This window comes from Schistocerca piceifrons, chromosome 2, assembly GCF_021461385.2.
Source record: "Schistocerca piceifrons isolate TAMUIC-IGC-003096 chromosome 2, iqSchPice1.1, whole genome shotgun sequence".
Classification (NCBI taxonomy): Eukaryota; Metazoa; Arthropoda; class Insecta; order Orthoptera; family Acrididae; genus Schistocerca; species Schistocerca piceifrons.
Genome location: NC_060139.1, coordinates 717,168,845 through 717,187,768, shown reverse-complemented (window position 1 = coordinate 717,187,768; position 18,924 = coordinate 717,168,845). Strand labels below are relative to the sequence as shown.

Below are 18,924 nucleotides of genomic sequence, written 5' to 3'. Positions count from 1 at the left end.
TAGTAGAATAAGTTTTGCTTCCAGATCTCCTCTTTGCTCTGTGGGCAAAATTGGGACTGGACAAACAGTTGATCAGTGTTCCCAAATTCAAACTCATACAGTAGTTCTCTTAGGTGATGGCTGGAGAAGTCACTCCTTTCTGAGTTATAGTTTCCGTGTAGTAGCTACTATAATATCTTACATGGTAGTTTGTTGAAGTTTAGTAGTTCTGAAAATAAATAATAAAAAAGTGTAAGATTTGTTACTCTTTGTACTTCTCTCATTCAAAATTTGAATCCATTAAAATTTTAAGGAGAGAGCATGCCTGTTTCAGTAGAATATTGGTACAGAATTGTGAAGTTAGCTCTTATTAGTCCCTAAATTTACTGATCGTCTTTTTTGAACTTGTTGTTGCTCACTCACCAAAATTTGGCATGTGTGTGTTTCTCTTCATCCCACAGCTTGATAATCATGAAATCAAACCTGGCAAGAGTCTGAAAGTTAACATTAGTGTTCCAAATCTGCGACTTTTTGTGGGCAACATTCCAAAGTCTAAAGGCAAAGAGGAGATTCTGGACGAGTTTGGTAAATTAACAGGTAATGTGTAAAGAAAGAGACAAAAATTGATGTAGTTTAGAGACAGCAGGGGTTGGATTGGGCCCACATCACAGCTGTGCCTCTCAGCTTGTTAGTTAGTTGCCCCATCCATTTGATGAATGTATGAAATTGCCAAATATTCAAGCCAGGTGGCAGAGAAATTACCTACTGAGGTACCTGCCTTGCACAATTTAATTTGTGAGGATGGGTGCGGCTTGCTAACATTCAGACGGGCAGAGCTTCCTGAGGCTCTGTCCCATTCCCACCCTCACTGTCAAAGCAGACCAGCCAATAAAGCAGGCATAAGAGCACCCCACAGGCGAGGCAAGCTTAATTGGCGCACTTCCTTCCCCATTGTTCTTACAGCTGAACGATTACGAAATTCGGAAAGGCAAAAAGATTGGTGTTACAGTATCATATAACAATCATCGCTTATTCGTTGGGAATATACCCAAGAATCGAGATCGTGACGAGTTGTTTGAAGAATTTTCAAAACACGCACGTAAGTTGAGATTATCGCTTAAGCCGATAAGTCATTTTGTTTGAAAGTTTGATTGGCTTGAACTAAAAGATTGGCTGGATAGAGAACTGCATTATGCTAACATTTGCCTTTCTAAGTTGTGCTCCATTCACTGATTTGAGCACGGTGGGTGGGAATGATGGATGGTGTAAAAGAATTATCTTTGATACATACACGACTTTTTTCCATGTAAATCATAATTGACTTAATTTTCGTAATTATTAATGTGAATTGTATCAAGTTGCATGATTTTTAGTTTTTATATATAGTCATGTGTTGTAAGCAGGCGTGCTCAGTCCGCAACTCTTGCTGCTGAGGAACTTTTAAATGGTAAAAAGAGCAATGGATATAGGTTTAAGAATTGAATTTACATATGAATGTCTTGATTCTTATGCTAATGTGCTGCCATGATTGATTCTTCCTCCAGCTGGTCTGACAGAAGTGATTATATACAGCTCACCTGATGACAAGAAGAAGAATCGTGGCTTTTGTTTTTTGGAATATGAATCCCACAAAGCAGCATCCTTAGCTAAGAGACGGCTAGGTACTGGCCGTATAAAGGTGTGGGGATGTGATATCATTGTTGATTGGGCAGATCCCCAAGAAGAGCCTGATGAGGCTACAATGTCAAAGGTATGTTTGGTGCAGGAGGCGTGATCATATTAGTTGCTTCCTACTAGTTGCACATAGGTATGGAAATTAATTAGGAAAATAACAGTGCTGTGATTTAGTGTTATTGCTCTGCAGCGATAGTTTTCCACCTCATGTGTATTATAATGAAGTGAAGTGTTCAGTTTGCTGAAGTGGCAATAACCATTGTAATAAACATTTACCTCTTATCTGAGGTGGCTCCTTTGTTTTTGCAGTAATGAAAAGTTGTTTATTTTATTTTTGTAAGACAAATAGAGTATATGAGGTCTGTTTAAAAAATTCCAGAACTTTGTCCACAAAATTTTTCTGTACTTGCCTTTTACTTACTGTGCATGGCCTCTATTGAAATAATCTCCTCCACAATTGGTACGTCACGTCACTCCCAACACCATTTCCACTCCTGGAAGCAGTCGTGGCAGGCCACTTGCCATGTGTGAATTTTCTTTTATCTTGTCTGTCATTCCAAATCTTTGTCTTATCAACTAGCTTTTTAACTTTGGAATGCAGTAGTCATTTCTGGACAGTACGGAGAATGAAGCAGCAGTGTTGTTCTTTGTGCAGTAGTCATGCACCAACAAAGATGAATATGTGGGTGCTCTATCATAATGCAAGAGCCATAGATCGTCTCGCCGCGTTTCAGGCCATATCCTTGTCACATTTTCTCCCAGACATCGCAACACATTCTGGTAGTTCCATTAGTTAACAGTTTGTCCCTGTGGGACAAATTCATGATGAACTATCATATTTATTTTAATTTTTTTAAAAAAATAAGAAGCAAGCTTTCGTGACCTATTGCAAAGATTGAACTTAGCGTCAACATCATGACCATAGACCATCTTATCACCAGTTATGATTCTCTTAAGGGATATCTACATTTACACAGATACTCCGCAAGCCATAGTACGGTGTGAGGTGGAGGGTACACTGCACTACTCGTTATTTCCTTTTCTGTTCCACTAGCAAATAAGAGTGAGGGAAAGCAGATTGTCTGCATGCCTCTGTATGAGCCCTGATTTCTCTTATATTATCTTCGTGGTCCTTGCGCGCAATGTATGTTGGCGGCAGTAGAATCGTTCGGCAGTCAGCTCATAATGCCGGCACTCTAAATATTCTCAATGGTGTTATTCAAAAAGAACGTCATGTTCCATCCAGGGATTCCCATTTGATGTTCTGAAACATCTCTCTAACACTTACTTTTGTTCGAACCTACCGGTAACCAATCTGGCACCCCGCCTTTGAATTGCATCAATGTTTTCCTTCGATCCGACCAGTTATGGATCCCAAATACTCCAGCAGTACTCAAGAATAGGTCGCACCAGTGTTCTATATGCAGTCTCCCTTACAGGTGAACCACTCTTTCCGAAAATTCTCCCAATAAATCAAAGATGACCATTCGCCTTCCCTACCGCAGTTCTCATACACTGGTCTCACCTCGTATCACTTTGCAGTGTTATCCCCAGATATCTCGATGATGACTGTGTCAAGTGGAACAATAGTGATACTGTATCCAAACATTACAGATTTGTTCTTCCTACTTGTCCCCATTAACTTACATTTTTCCACTTTCAAGACTAGTTGCCATTCATCACACCAACTGGAAATTTTGTCGAAGTTGTGCTGTATCTTCCTACAGTCACTCAACTTTGACACCTTACTGTAGACCGAGACGCCATCAGTAAACAACCACAGATTGCTCCCCACCCTGTCAGAGAACAACAGGGGTTGTATCACACTTCCCTGGGGCACTCCTGACGATACCCTTGTCTCAGATGAACGCTTGCCGTTAGGACAACATATTGGGTTCTATTATTTAAGAAGTTTTCCAGCCACTTGCATATCTATGAAATTATTCCGTATGCTCTTACTGTTGTTAACAGCCTGCAATGGGACACCGTGTCAAATGCAACATCTCCTTCTCATTTGCGCAATTGATAAGCTCTTCACAGATTGCAAGGCTAAGGTCATTGTGGTCTTGACTCAAGAGCTGTAGGACGAACTTGGTGGCTACTCAAAGCATTCCAAGATACTGTGTCAGGATTTCATGACATGATCCAACTGAAAAGTTACATTCTTCTGCAATCTCTTGGACAGTCAATTTTTGATTGGCACACACAACTCATTGACATTCCTGACGTGAACATTGTCAGTAGTCGTTAAGGACGCCCTGAATGAGGGTCATCTTAACTTTCAATTGATCATTTTTAAACCACGTGAGCCTTTCGTAACACCAAGTATGGTTTAAGTTCTTATCACCATTATCACCTGCATCATTTGGTGTGTGTCTCTGCAAAGGTTTTCTTGAGTTTCACGAAAAATTTAATGCAGACGTGTTGCTCCTCGAACCCTGCCATCTCAAAATTCCTGAACAGCGTGACACAACATTCTACTCAATACAGCACTGAATGGTAACTAACAGATATACAGCAATAGGTCTTCCTGCAGTTGCACATTAAATACAGGTGTGTGTACAAGGATGTGAGTCACATTCCGCTCCAACCAACCAGTGACGTGAAATGACAATTGTTCCGGAATTTTTTTGAACAGACCTTGTACAAGTAAAAATTTAGAAAACTTCGTAAACCAGTTGACATATTTGATATGCAACGATGAACTTTTTGTCCTGTTAAGTTGATAGTATACTCTTACAGAACCAGCATAGGAATTGTTATGGTGAACTGAGACGCAGGTACCAAATTGACTAGTGCATCTGAAATTAATGTGGTAGCTATCTACTAGATGATTTTTCATCAATTTTCTTCTGTTGTAGGTAAAGGTGCTGTATGTAAGGAATCTCACGCAAGACTGTTCTGAAGAAAAACTGAAAGAATCATTTGAAGCTTATGGAAAAGTGGAAAGAGTGAAGAAAATAAAAGACTACGCTTTTATCCATTTTGAAGACCGGGAAAATGCAATAAAGGTGAGTGCCATAAATATATATGAGCAGTAATAATTGAACAACCTTTCAGTTGATCAGTACTTCACATTTGCGGTCTGCAGCATTGTTTAAGGCATAGTTAGTGCCTGTGTTAAATTACCTCATGCCAGTAACGGATGCTATTTTGCAAAAGTTCAGTCCTATCTTTCCAGTTTCCTTGATCTGTGCTCTCTATAAACAGGAAGTTTTGTATGTTTCTGAATCTAGAATCTAAAATATCTAGTTCGGGGTTGCCGCATATTCTGGTAACAGGGAATATCAAACATATCAGGAACATCAGGGAAATATGAGGGAAACTTGAAGAAAATTTGAAGTAAAAAAACACTGGAAAATCACATTTTTGTCTCAGTAAATGAAATGACTTGTTTACTGAGGTGTCGTGCACTGTCGCTGGCTGGGTGCAGCTGAGTATGTGTGCGGCTTCCCTACTCCCTCATTACTACTGCTTAGCCCCCTTCCTACCACTCCCCTCAGCGGGCAGGCAGTATTGCCACCACTGCTTGTCGCTAGCCTAGCAGCTGCCAATGAGATGCGTGATGAATGGTTAGTTTAGATCTGTTTCTCAGAGACTGTAGACGCAAAAGCCATGGCCGAAAATGGTCTTTTCTACGTTTCTGTCTGTGGCTCAGCAATCGTCCTTATGGTGAGTTGCTACCTATCCTCATTATTATTGATTCTCAGAGTATTTGAACAAGTTATCTGTTGCATGGATTGATCACCACGGTTCATTTCATTGACATGCTGTCTGTGGCTCATGAATAGCTAGCCACAGAAGTGCTTTCTGCGATGGGCCAAAACTGCAGGCTGTTTTTGCTGGTATCTGTAATGGATTGGGCCTGCCAATCTGAAGCCATTCGATTCCCACTAACGTGCAGGCCCTGCCCGTTGTATCTAGTCTCACCAATCTCGTTACGGGCTGGGTCTGCTTGTGCATGACTTATTGCAGCAGATTTTTATGGTTTATCCATGGACCCAGAACTCAATAGGCCAGAGGCCATGGGTGATGGATTTCAGGAATTGCGACTGTCTCATTGCAAGTACATTGTGCAGTGTGATGTTTTAAAGGCATTTTATTTGTTCTAGCAACTTTAGGCACTTCAAAAGTATTTTCTATGTTAGAATGCATGGACGATAAGAAGAAGAAAATTTTGTCATTTGCTAGCGGTTTGTACATTATGTACTCATACATTTCTCAAAAGAAAAATCACACAATACCTGTAAGATATAAATATTACACAGTGGGCAATAACCGACAGTAGTGGTGATAATAGAACCAACATTTTATTGGCGGTCGCCTACAGTGTTGGTTTACACAGTTCTTTCCTGCCTTATACACGTATTTCAAGAGGCCTACTTTTTTGAGGTTATTTCTGAAATCAGTGAAGGTATTTTAAACCTGTCCTCTGTCTCCAAGGAAATTTGTATTTTTGTCACCAAATATGTTGTTTTATTGAAATAAAATAACATCAGTGGTCTTAATGAAATACGTAGGCCATTTGGCTTGCTTTCTCCATCTAAAAACAGTTCATTACAAAAGATGTTGATGTTAATACTTAAAATATTTTGCTCATATCAAAAAACATCGTCTGCTTCCAAGTTTTTTTTTTCTTTTTTTTCCCCCCCTCATTTGCACTGATCTTTCTTGTACCATAGCTGAAAAGACAAATAGTCAACTTATGTCTTAACTTGCCCTTATCTCAGAATTGGTCAGGGAAAAATCTTATTACTAGTCTGGAAAGCAGGGAATTTCACATGGGGAAACTTGCGGTAACCCTGTAGTCCTCAAATTACTGTGTGTAGAGTGTTTGCGTATGTAGAAAATGTGTTACTTATGTGCTAAAATCATGATACAGTAAGGGGCATTTTCAAAAAGTTTTGAGAGATTGAGGTACCACTGCAGTTGACCCAGGTAAACTGAAGGAACGCTTTTGAAATCCTTGTGTAAATATGTATGTATTGGCCATTTCCCTAGAGATGATCTGCTCTTATCATACCATTTGGTACTAACTCTGACAGTGTCCATTGATCCACTGATTCATTAAACTGTCCAATAAAAATCAATCTCTCATCCAGTTAATTTAATGCATGTTTGTGTCTGTCCTAGCAAATTTGCTACTGTAACAATGGAACCTGAAACTTCAGTTGTGGAAAAAGCCGCAAAATATTTGCTGTGTCCAACAACTGATTTGTACATTTATACTTCATAACTAATTTGTTGTTTTACGGATAAATGTGATGAATAAAGTTTCCATTGAGCAATATTTTTTTCATTTCTACGGGGAATCAGAATAGAAAGTATTTGTACCATTTGCCTCTGTATCTGCTTTATGTATATCTTTCTTGGTTTAATCAGTCTGTGTAGTCATACACAGTTTTCTTATGGAGGGGGGAAAAAATCATCTGAGCCTCTTTACCAGATAACATTGTCAAACACTGTAAAGTCCATGTTGGAATATCATAAATATTGAAAAGGACTGATTGCTACCCACCTTAAAGATGACATGTTGAGTAGCTGATGGGGCACAACAAAATACTGTTACTCATTTAGCTTTCAGCCAAAGCATTTTTCAGACAAGAAAAACACACACACACACACACACACACACACACACACACACACACACACACACACACACACACATTTGACTGCTATCTCTGGCTGCATATGCCAGAATTCAGTTACTAACAATTAAAGCAAGCAAATTATGACACTTTCAGAACTCCAACTAAAATCTGAATCTGAGCTGTAGTGCTTGTGGGAAGTTCTCACTGTAACGCATCGTAACCAAATGGAAAGTTCATATGACAACTGATTATAATGAAGCTTCTGTGTCTTTGTTGACTTACATTGTGGCTCCCTTACTAATTAAGCTTCCATTTAGTAAGTTGTAGTCAGCTTGATTGAAACTGTAATTTGGATGTCTCAGTAAAATCGACATTAATATTCGAAAAAATGTTTGCCTTTCTTGCAGTGCTGAAATTGTCTTGTGATGTGTGGTTTTTACCCCCCCCCCCCCCCCATTTTTTGGTATAGAAGTTCTGTTAATTTAAAAATAAGCACTTTCATAACTCTTTGCAGAGAACACAAATGACATGTATTTTCGAGAGTATATTTCATTGTACACATTTTTAGATCTTGTTGTGTGGTTCTTCTGTTCACTTTTGAGTGTTATCTTTTTATACATTTTTAAGGCCATGGAGGAACTGAATGGAAAAGAAATGGGGGGTTCTGCAATTGAAGTTTCATTGGCAAAACCCCCATCGGATAAGAAAAAGAAAGAAGAAATTCTACGGGCCAGAGAACGTCGCATGATGCAGATGATGCAAGTCCGTGGTGGATGCTCACCATCACACCCGTCCATGTTACCTCCAGGTGTGATGCCCATGAGGGGCCCTGGAGGACCGAGAGGGCAAGGGGGGGCAGCAGCTGCATCCTTGCGTGGTCCTATGGGCCGTGGGGATTACGGTAAGTTAGCACGCATACCTTGTCATTTTGTTTCTGTTCCTGCAGCTAGATCATGCCTTTGCAGCAGTGGGCGAATAATTAACAGGGTTACTTCATATTTAAAATCTCATTTTAGGTCAGAGGTTTGGTGGTCACATACCTCGCCACATGTGTTGGAGAACACACAACAGGACCTTGTGATCTGTTGTATAATATATTTAAGAATGGTTGAAAAGCTTCTAAAGTGCATAATATGACTCAGTCTTCAAAGTTCAAGCACTTCAACAGACTAGGTGCTAATTTCTTCAATGCTGTTGGGTTGTTCAATTTTGGATAGAACAAGTCATTGTGAAGCACTTTGCTTTTAGGTATTGCTGGTTTCGATAAAGGTTTCACCAGTGACAAACAAGATTTCAACACTTAACCGAGTAAATTTGCATTCACAATGCCATCCCCCCCCCCCCCCCCCCCCCCCCCAAAAAAAAAAAAAAAAATATACATTTCCATTTCATTTTTGAGGGGAGGGTACTGTTTGGATAATCCATCTTCACTTGAAAGGTAAGAAGGAGACCATGTGACAAGTTTAAGAATGTTATGACTAAAGCACACTTTTTTTGGAAGTGGAAGGCATCTTCTCTATACCTGCTGATAACATTTGGGCCTTCTTTTGTGTCTGAAGCTTTCAGAAAATTGTAGCATCCAGTTGAAAATGGAGTTTGTATTATTGTACCTTCTGGCAGACAAGTCTTCGCAGTTTCCCTCTCAAATAATTGTTCTTGCTTCTAAAATAGGCTGTTGTGTCATTAGTGTTCACTTTAATGACAGGTAGCACTTGTTCTTTTTGGAGGTCCAGTTTTGATTGGATTATTTTGTTGTTAGCTTTCTTTTATATTCATTTACTAAAACAGTAAAAACGTTGGAACAATTAATACATTGTTGGACATACACATAGGTAAGGCTTATACACCACATAAACTAATGTACATACAACTGAAGCATATAGACTTACTTATTGTTTCTAAAAATGCAAATACACATGTATATTAATGCACACACAACTTGATACTGAGAGTAACTTCAAAGTTACTCCTTCTACCTGAGTAACATACACTACAGTTGGTCCATTAATCTCCCCACTTCACCCAATAACGCAGAGCACCAGAATGTAAGGAATTGAAACTTTGTTCAACTTTGTTTGCCAGCTCTTTGTGGGGAGGGGGGGGTGGGGGCAGGTGGGCGGGCTGCTGTCCACTGTGTTGGTTCAGCTGCTGGACAAGATGATGGTATGGCTGTTGGTTGGGGAGGGGGTGGTAACTTCAGGTGATGCCTGCATGGATGTCTCCAAATGTAGTGAGACTTGTGACGTCAGTGTTGTCTTGTAGGGAGTGAAGGTAGGGCCCACATTGGCTTGACCTGCTCAATAGAGACGTTTGTGGTGTTGCTGTTTTGAGTTTCTTGATCATGTGACCTCGTCACAATGCCGAGAAGGGTCTAGAGTAAGGTGGTTGGAGCGCTGATTTGATGTGAGTACAGTTCTCAAAAACTTTGTGGATCAAAATAGGGTGTTCGCCTTGCCACGAAGCAGCCAGTTGACAGATCTTGCCATTTGGTCTTGGAGTTGCTGTAGGCACTGTGACAGTTCTGCTGTGGATGGCACTGCTGCGGGTGCGAGATGGTCAGCTAGAATGGGTAACAGCTCCCCATACACCATTTCTACTAACGATGCCCCGATATCCAGCTTTAATAAGCACACTTGGTAAGTGCGAATGAACAGAATATTTAAAAGCTCATAGCTAACTGAACCTGTTAAATACTAATAAAATGAAGTCACAGGTCCCATAAAAGCAACATGTAAGTTCCCTAATCACTCATAGTAAGTGTAAATCAACAAAATTATTTATAAAATAACCTGGAAACCTCATCATTAAGTCCTAGAGATATTTCTAGACTGAATATCAACTAGTATAGGTGTTACAGTTCGTGCAGGATCAGGCAGTTATTCAAAGTCAAAATTAAACTTTCCTTGAAGCTAAACCACTCAGTTACCCTGAGTCATTAAAAGTTGAACAAGATATAAAATACAAAAAAATGCAGTGTAATATTCATCATTGGATTGTACCGGCATTATTTTAAAGCTGACAACTAAAAGAAAAACCATTCATGAACCAATGAAGAGTAAAAGAAATTGTAAATACAAAAATATATGTAATACATACAATGTAGTATAATAATTGTGTTCCTGATAAAATATTAGACTTAATTATAGCAGCAGCAAGTTACAATGTTGCCTTAACTACTAGTTACATTCAAGGGGTTGCCAGATAACCAAAATGTGCAAAATATTGTATAACTATTGACAATTGAAGACTTGCAATAGGAAAGGTTCTAAGCGACAAAACATGGATATGAGGAAAATGAGTTTTAATTATGCTAGATATTAATGGTCAAAATTGCACTATTAATGTATTTTATTTGAAAGTTAAGCATAGTGTAGATCTGTTGTAATATTCGTGAAAATGTACTGAAAGTGGAAATGTGATGAAAAGCTCTAAGTGCCATAGTTCAATACTTAGGAAGAAGATAGTAAAAGTTCATTCTGCTGTTGTAAAAGTGTTTGTGGTTATTATTCATAAGCTATTGCATCATTTCAATCAAATCTTTGTTCTTTTCTTCACAAAAGTGGCTTATAACAGTCATGGCAGGTACTTGCTTTTCTTTATGCCCTGTACTTGCACAGCCTTTTCTCTAAACAGGGATACCTTCCCAGGCCTCAATTTCATTTAAGCTTCTCCTGGTCTTAACTACATGAGGCTTACGTTTGTCGAACTATAGCCACTGTGCTCTAGATGCGTTTAGATTTGCTGTGCCTATATTAGAATCTGATGATGTCTTGAAATATAAGTAGTCAGATGCATTCGTGTTACTGACAGTAAATGAGGGAATGAATATGTAAATTCAAGTAATATCTTTCCTGCGAAAGCTCATCCAGCAAAAGAGGTAAATCGCTTTACTGATCGCTAACTTACGCCATGATTTGTGCATGAGGTGTGCTTGCTTGTATGTTTCTCTTTTGCTGATGAAGGCGGTGGCCGAAAACTTTATATAAGTGTCTTTTAGTAGTGCATATCTGCAACTTAACGTGTGATGAGTAAGAATCCGTCTTCTTCCTACATTGTTGATGCTCCTACCAGGAGTTCCCATTGTTTGATTTTGACAGTAAATGGCTTTATTTGTCTTGATTGCTGTATCACATCCTCCACATGTTCTGGAACGACACATTTGGTAACTGAAGAATAAGTAGTCTGTCCAATTATGGTGTAAGTTAGCAATACGTAATGAGACTAACCTCCTGTGCTGGATGAGCTCTTGCAGGAATACATTTATTTCTTGAACTTACATATTTATTCCCTCTATTTTCAGTTTTTTCCTCATTTCTGCCACAACACCTCCTTTAATTCATTGTTGTTGTTGTTGTTGTTGTTGTCGTCCCCTTTTGCTCAAACTGTTAAAAACATCTGTCGCCTCTGCTATTTTATCGAACATACAAGAGTAATCATGCGGAACGTAGAGCCTTAAATATATTAACAGCAGTGGCTGTTAAACAACATGCCATCTGTTCATTGGATTGGGTACTACATTGTATTATTTGTGACAGTTTGAGCCTTTTTGAAATTTGCAGGGAGATCTCATTTCACACAAAAATTCAAAACTCTTACTATTAAGGTACTTGGAGCCTTTTTTTGTTTCAAGTCTTAAATTGTAGGTGTGATTGCCTTGCTCGTGGTAGTATTGGAAACTTGCTCCCTGGAGGCTGCACACTTAAATTCATGCAATGATAAAATTAAAAGTCTAAAGGAATTAACTCTTTAACTCTATCATAGAGAAAAACAGATTAATGTAAATATAATGTAAGTGTTAAGAGACAAATGTAAAATGAAGCAGATGTTCAATCACCTGAAGTTGGCTTACACACTAAGGAAAGAGTTTCAAACTTTAGCTATAGCTACAGCAGAAATCATATCATATAGAAGAAAGAGAAGAATGTATCATTTTCCAAGCGGTATTAAAAAATTAAAAATGTATTTTCTTATGTGGCATATCACAGTATGAGAATTTGCTGCATATGTCCAAGAACTGCCAGACATCTCTAACAGCACTTGTCGAGAATAGCCACATATTGACAACAGGCAGGGAGCAGGTAATTATTCAGTCAGATTCTAATGGATATTGCTGTTTTCTGCCAGAACACCACCACCTTATTTCCTCATCCCTCTGCAATTGGCATTGCTGTACAAGGAACACACTCCACTGATTGTTCCACAATGCTCCTTGGTTGTGGGCATTCTGTTGGAACTGTGCTGACCTCAGAGGGAATCTGGAGTGATCTGCACATTGGTTCCCAAAGGTGTTTTCAGTGAGTGGTTTTCCCTTCGTGCCACATTGGAAGCAATAATGGTGTGTACGCAAATGATCTCAGTGATCAGCATTTGCAACATTTATGTACCTCCAGTCAAGTCTCTTACATAGAGTGGACCATCTTCATCCAATAACTCCTCCCAACCCCCAGTGGTGGAATACCACTTTGTCTTGATGGGTTTTCTACTTGACCAATTTCTTACTGGCCATGATTTGTCTCTCCTCAATGATTGTACTCCTACCCACCTTTCCAGCTACTGATCAACGGTCTATTCTCCCAGTATCACGGCTTTCCTACATTGGTCACCACATAACAATCTTTGTAACAGTGAGAAGACCCCATTCCGGTAATCCTGTAGCTTCTTCGCCATTGTCAGATGGGCTGTCTACCACATTGTGTGCTTTGAAGAGTCGGATGGCATTTGTATGCTTTGGCTGTTACCTTCATCCCCCACTGTCAGATTGCATTGTTGAAGGTGTGCAAGATGTCTCCAGTGCAGTTTCCCCTTTCTACAGGTCCCTCTCCATCACTGGATTGTGCCATGGTGGACCAAAGACACTGCATAGCTCTTACAGACAGCTGAAGAGCCTTGCAATGTTTTAAGCAACGTCCTTTGCAGACCAACCTCATCACTTTTAAGTGGCTTCATACTAAGGCTCGCTATCTGATTTAACACATTAGGAAGGAATGCTGGGAATGATAATGTCTTCTCTCTGGAAATGCAGTACCAAGCTTCATAGTCTCCTGGACTGCCAAAGATTCACATTTGGAGCAGGTCTTCTCCATCTGGATGATCTCTGTACTGATATGTCGGCTCTTGCTGACTAGCTGGCAACCCACGTTGCAAAGGCATTGGTGGACTCCTGTGCGGCTGCCTTCTGGATGCACAGGTGACGAGTTGAAGACGTCCCCCCCCCCCACCCCCCCCCACCCCCCTCCACCCTCCTCCACCCTCTTGGATCATATAATGAACCTTTCAGTGACTGGGGATGGATTCAGTCTCTTTTCTAGTCTCATGGTCTTGAGCCCTTATTAAATTCATAGTCAGATATATTATCATCTTACTTTCCCCAGTGGCTCCATCTACCCAGGATCTTCCCTTCACAATGGTGAGACATATCGTAGTTCCAACACTTCAGGCAAAACCTCAACATCCACCAACAATTTGGGCCGATTAGTCACAGCTGACCATGTGATTAGTATGGAAATGGATTGTGGTATGCTTTCTCCAAATGCCAGCACCTCATTGCAGTCTTTTTTGACCTACATGAGGCATATGACACTGCCAGGCACTATCATATTTTAGTTACCCTCCATGATTGGGACCTTTCAGGCTTCATACCAGTTTTTGTCACTTTTTATTCCACTGGTTGTTCCAGGTCCAAGATGGTACTTTAAAGGTCCAAGAGAGTTGTGCCATGCAAGACTCTGTGCCGAGTGTCACACTTTTCCTCATTGCTATCAATGTGTTAGTGACTTTTTTCTTGCCACTGATCACCTCCGCAGAGCTATGTTGATGACTTCTGCATTTGGTATAGCTCCCACTCTCTAGCCTTGGCTGAACACCATCTCCAAGTTACTATCCAATGGGCTTCTGCTTGGAACCTTTCCCAAGGTTTCTGCTTCTCTCCTGGAAAAATGCAGATCATTGTCTGTACCACAGTCCATCCTGGTCCAGATCTGCTTGGGTCTGAGCACTTGGACATTGTTACACAATCCCATTTTTGGGACTCCTCTTTGACAAGAAGCTGATCCATATTCAACAACTAAAGACCAGTGCATGCAAAAACTTTCAAGGTTTCTTCTTTCTTGCCCACATCTCTTAGGGTGTTGTTACGCTGCTCGTCATTCACATCTACTGGGCTGTGGTCCACCCTTACTTGGACTGTGGTTACCAGGTTTATTACTCAGTGGCACCTCAGCTTTGCTATTATTAGACCCAGTCAATCATCATGGAGTTGGACTAGCCATTGGTGTCTTCTGGATTAATTCTTTAGTCTCCTTGTCAAAGTGTGATCTTCTGTCTTTAGTTACAACAGTGCCAACCCTTGCACACCTGTGTGATCACCCTTCGACAGTTTCTTAATATTCCATTATATCCTATTCGTTTTGCATACTAGGGGCATGAACCCCTTGACGACAACCTCTGGATGGGATAACCAGTTGATATACGCCTCGCAGCCCTTTGCCATGACCTCCACAGTGCCTCATCACTGAGTACTACTCGTGTTTCTTTGTAACACCACTCCTCATCTTTGTTGAATTTAAATTCTCAGTTGTCCCCATGACCGTTCACCATCTGTTCGTTTCAGTTTTTCAGGAGTGTCAGGATGCTACCATCATTTACCTCAGTGGCTCTAAAATCATGGATAGGATGGATTAAGCTTTTACATCTCCTGTCAGTCAGGAACATGCAGTGTTTTTATGGTGTAGCTGATGGCCATTAACAGACATACCTTGACTGGGTTTTAATATGTAACAACCGACCGAGATGGTGCAGTGATTATCATACTGGACTCGCATTTAGGACGACGGCAGTTCAAACTCGTGTCTGGCCATCTTGATACAGGTTTTTTGTGATTTCCCTAAATCGCTTCCAGCAAATGCTGGGATGGATCCTTTGTAAGGGCACGGCTGGCTTCCTCCCCCAAATCTGATGGGACCGATGACATTGCTGTTTGGTCCGTACCCCAGGTCAACTGACCAACCAACATACCATGATTAAAAAGTACATTATGACCACCAACCTGCTATAGATACGAACCATTCCAGGCGATAGAAGCATCACCTGGCCCGGAATGACTGCTAGTCAGACACACGCATGGTGCATGTAGTATCATTGAGCGCGCTGTCCGTATGTAGAATGGGCAGGGCACACAAACTATCTGAGTTTGACTGGGGGCAGATAGTGATGGCCCAGAAGCTTGGCACCAGCATTTTGGAAACTGCACAGCTTGTCAGGTGTTAAAGGAGTACTGTGGTGAGTGTCTTCAACAGATGGCAAAATCAAGGTGAAGCCACGTCCAGATGTTGTGGGGTTGGGTGGCCACTGGCTCATTACACGTATTGGGCACATAGGCGAGGAGACTGGTAAGACAGGCCAAGTTGTGAACTGCGGCAGAACTAACATTAGAGTTTAATGTTGGGCAGAGTTCAAGCATGTTGGGCAGAGTTCAAGCATGTCTGAAAACACAGTGCACTGAACACTTGTAACGATAGGCCTCCACAGCTTGTGCTAATGTCAACACCATGACATTGACTACTACGAGTGAAATGGGCACACGACCATTGGTACTAGACGTTGGTGCAGTGGCAGAGCATTGCATTATCTGATGAATCTTGATAGCTTCTTCATCATACCGATGGCTGGGAGCGAATCTGTCGCCTTCCAGTGGAACAGTTCTCATCGACACATGTACTGCGGAATGGAGACGAGCTGTCGGCGGCGCCATTATGCTCTGGGGAAGATTCACGTGACCACCCATGGATCCAGTGGAGCTCATACACAGCACCATGACGGCCAAGGAGTATCGTACAATGGTTGCAGACTTTGTACACCAATTCATCACACTTGCATTTCCATCTGGGAGTGACATAGTTCAACAACGTAATGCGCCATGTTGCAAGGCCAGGATTGTGATGGAGTGGTTCGAGAAGCACAGTGGCGAGTTCCAATTGGTGTGCTGGCTCCGCAGCTTGCCAGCTGGGATGTGATTGAATGCAGTGTCAGAGCTCATTGCCCCCCCACCCCCCACCCCACCCCCCCTCCCGACACACACGCGCGCACACACACACACACACACACACACACACACACACACACACACACACACACACACACACACTATCTGAATTTATGGGGCTTAGGTGACTTGGTGTGTGCAGATGTGTTGCTAACTCCCTCCAGCAACCTGCCAAGGCCTCATTGCTTCCATGCCATGAAGTGTTGCCACTGTTATTCATGCCAAACATGGACATATTGGCTATTAGGTTGGTGGTCATAATGCTCTGGCTGAACAGTGTATAGTGACTCAGTGGGCTATCGCCATGCTTTTATGGATGTTACTGTTGTCACCCAGGGATACGTGCTATTCATGACCTTCTTGATGAACATAATCATTCTGCCTGCTTGTTTTTCTCTGGGTCCCAGGGCATGTGGGTTATCCCAAGAAATGAACTGGCCAATGGATTGGATAGAGAAGTGATTACCCCCCCCCCCCCTTTCTCCCCGTTCGCTTTGACGATTTCAGGTGCACCTGCAACCAAGGTCTCTGCTCACTTGGAAGTAGAATGTATGGTGGGCTGCTGTCCCTCAAATAAACACCGCTCTATCAAGACAACTGCTGTGTGGCAATCCACTGTTGTATTTCGCCTCCGCATTGGTCATACTAGACTGCTCCATAGTTTTATTTTGTATTATGAGCCACCCCCACATTTTGGTTGTGGAGTTTTACTGGCAGGTGCTCAAATTCTTTGCATCTCATTTTGGCAGATGACTCGGAGGGAACTGAACTGATTCCCCATTTTCTCTGTGACATTGCTCTTTAGTCTCAGATATAAAATATATTAAACTACCTTCAGGGCGGGGTGCGCCAGAGGATTACTGTGACTTAGATTTCGTATAAACTACACCATTTAAACACCCAGGCCGTGAGTGAGTGCATATTAATTTGAGCACATTCGCAGGAAATCTTAAATTGTTACGTACATTACAAATAGACACAAGATGGGAAATGGTCACCAATCCGAAAGTTGAAGCAGATGTAAAAACAAAAAATATGTCATTCAACATTAAAGACAGAGATGTAATTTTACTGACACAATGATCCTCATAAATTTCAGTTTCTGATGTTACATAACATTGAACTAAGTTTTCTGCACTGCCAAGGAATTTGTGGAAATGCCTAGTTCCTTTTATTGCTATACAGTTTTCAAATCTGGTTTGAAGTGTTCTTTTCATATGCAGAACCACTTCTTCTTTCTTGATCAGAAATTGGGTAATCCCTGTAATATTATCTTTGCAAAAGACATAAATGTCCTGTACTTCTTATACTGACTACCACTTCCATTTGAATAATATATCGGCTTCTCAACCTTGGGAAAATTTTCTTTTATGTAATTTATTACATACTTTTGAAACACATGTACAGCCAAAGTGTTGTACTCCAAGTAGTCGCTTATAATGCAAATTGAAGAACTGCAAACTTCATATTTCTTATCTTTAAAGTAGAGAATAAATCAGCTAGCACTATGTATTCAGTTTCATGAAGTTGTTTTTTTTTTTGTCCTTCAGAAACTTACTTTGCATTTTAGAAACATAGTGGAGACTTTTGAGTTTTTGTAAGTTATCGATTAAAGATTCCAAGTACTCTTCCTGAGATTTAACCATTGTTATCATTTTTGCCCTGTCAGTTGTGACCCACTGTTTGAAGGTAATACTGTCTGGCATTTCCTCGTCATATTCGTGAAACAATTCAATAATGGTTTCCTTACCAGGGCATTTATTACACAAACTCATCATGCAGTCATAACTGTTTGTGTTACAGACCATGAAATGTAGTAACTCCTTGTAGTTAAGGTCACCGAGTTTTTCACCCGCAATCATCAGTTTGACGTTTTGATGACATAAACAAACACATTTGGAGTGTGTCCCTGAAGATCCAGCCAAAATAGACTACTTAGGGTGGAGGTCACAAAATTTTGACCTTCCAAATTTGCATTCAGGATGAGAGTTTTTGAAAGCTACATAAAGTTCATTTAAATTTGACAGCTCTAGTTGTTTCTACTTTGTTGCTTTAACTCTATTTATAACAATTCTTTTCCTATCTTTGCAACCTGAGCACGTTCTACTGTTTTCATAATCTTTTTAGTTGTTTCTTCACTTATACCTACTCCTTTCTTCTTTCCTAAAACTCGAAGAATGCCTTGCTCTTTCACTAATTTTTGGGTTAGTTTAACCAAACAATGAGAAACGTTGAATTCATGAACTATGTTTTTCTTTTGACCATGAATCAGGGAACAAACTTTAAAATTTTAACTTTTATCTTCCTTAGATGTCAATAAACATTTAATTTTTCTATTAAGCTCAAATTTTCAGTGTCAGATGACGCCGGTGGTAGGTTTTCTTCTTTTTTAGAAATAATGTTGGTAGCCTATCTGTATTATAGCATGATTCCAAGTCTTTTCTAATTTTGTCTGAAATTTGTTGTACCTTATTTTCAATAGCTGCTTTTCTTTTTCTGCTACTTAATTTTATTATTTTTGAAGCAGGAGATACATCTAACTTAGAACAAGCAAAATCCAATATGCTAACAGTTTCCTCATTAGGAATATAAATGTCATTAACAAGGTTACATGACTCTGGTTCTGGATTGACAACA

The 18,924-nt window shown here is 40.4% G+C and overlaps 1 protein-coding gene across 9 annotated transcripts in view; it reads left to right on the top strand.

Moving 5' to 3' along the window:
* Window positions 1-18,924, top strand: part of LOC124776258 (heterogeneous nuclear ribonucleoprotein R-like) — a 110,665-nt gene that overhangs the window by 60,348 nt on the left and 31,393 nt on the right. For 8 of the 9 annotated variants that reach the window (XM_047251144.1, XM_047251148.1, XM_047251141.1 and 5 more), the window contains exons 5-8: window positions 441-576; window positions 1,524-1,729; window positions 4,515-4,664; window positions 7,875-8,148. In XM_047251144.1, the coding sequence (XP_047107100.1) occupies window positions 441-576; window positions 1,524-1,729; window positions 4,515-4,664; window positions 7,875-8,148 (766 nt within the window). Of the gene's footprint in view, window positions 1-440; window positions 577-942; window positions 1,079-1,523; window positions 1,730-4,514; window positions 4,665-7,874; window positions 8,149-18,924 lie in introns of all 9 variants that reach the window. The other variant, XM_047251142.1, reaches the window with a different exon arrangement.